The sequence below is a fragment of the Acyrthosiphon pisum genome, chromosome X (assembly GCF_005508785.2).
Source record: "Acyrthosiphon pisum isolate AL4f chromosome X, pea_aphid_22Mar2018_4r6ur, whole genome shotgun sequence".
NCBI classification, from domain to species: domain Eukaryota; kingdom Metazoa; phylum Arthropoda; class Insecta; order Hemiptera; family Aphididae; genus Acyrthosiphon; species Acyrthosiphon pisum.
The window spans coordinates 2,298,029-2,299,184 of NC_042493.1; the positions used below are offsets into that span (position 1 = coordinate 2,298,029).

A 1,156-nucleotide genomic window follows, 5' to 3' on the forward strand; every position below is an offset into this window, starting at 1 on the left:
TAATTTTTTATATTATCACAGTTTAGTCCTGAAAAGGACTGTTTAGTGAAAAGTATTTTGCTAAAAATACTGAAATCACTAATAATTTGGTTATAACTTATAAGTTATACAGTTTAGTCCTGAAAAGGACTGTTTAGTGAAAAGTATTTTGCTATAGTTTAGTCCTGAAAAGGACTTAGCATACTGAAACATTAGTCATAAACAAAAATGAATTAATATCAACAGGTGCTGGATTTGTCAGAAATTATGTAGGTACAATATTGAAGTTATGTTATGGTTTTGACTTATGAGTTAATTTAAGCAATGAATTATAAATGTTGTAAAGTAGCTAGTTTTCTTTTTTTTAATGATTTTTCTGAAAAAAAATCCTTGTTTAGAAATTTAATTGTAGAAAATATTCTGAATCTAACAAACTTACTTAATTTTATTTTTTTATCTACTTCATTTTCTGGAGCAAGTATTGGAAAACGATGAATAAAAGCAGATTCTAAGTTATGTATATAATTATAAAAATCATTATGTGGCATCATTAAAGTGCCATAAGTTGAATTTTCTTTATTAGTATATGCTTTAAAATGAGAAAACAAAAATGATTGATCTAAGTCTTGTTGAAATTTAGCATAATTTATACAAACATCACAACTATGTTTTTCTAAACACTTTTTCATTAAATAGCCACAAACATATGTTAATGAATTTTGATCTGGTAGACTTAAATCCCTATAATCTACAGATCCAATAGGAATGTATACATTGTAATACCTCAGGGGTAAAATTTCTAGTTTTAAAATTAATAAAAATTAAATAAAAAATCATTTAGACCCAGGAGAATTTCAAATTTTGTAGTTGTACGTTTAAGAGTACTGATTGTTGGCAGAGAAAGTGTTATTTTAATAAAATTATAAACCTTTGGACCCAAAAATAAATATTTAACGCAAATTTTTTCATTTCATGGTCATATCTGTAACCCCCTTTTTTTCTTTCTTTCTGCATTAAATGTGATTTAATAATTAAATTATCACTGAAAATAAAATTATTCCCAACTCTCAATTTGGATTTCGAGAAAAACATTCGACTATTAACCAAATTCATAGATTAGCGGATGCCATTGCATGCTCACTGGAAAAAAAACTTAAACTCTTAAAGTACTCTTTTT

At 25.6% G+C, this 1,156-nt stretch overlaps 1 protein-coding gene across 1 annotated transcript; it reads right to left on the reverse strand.

Annotated features, from left to right (window-relative positions):
- Window positions 1-142: 142 nt before the first annotated feature.
- LOC115034027 lies at window positions 143-797 on the reverse strand (the record flags this gene model as incomplete). The annotated part of the gene is made up of 1 exon (XM_029489128.1): window positions 143-797. A coding segment is annotated over one exon (489 nt), but the record flags the coding sequence as incomplete, so codon positions are not given.
- Between the last annotated feature and the right edge of the window lie 359 nt (window positions 798-1,156).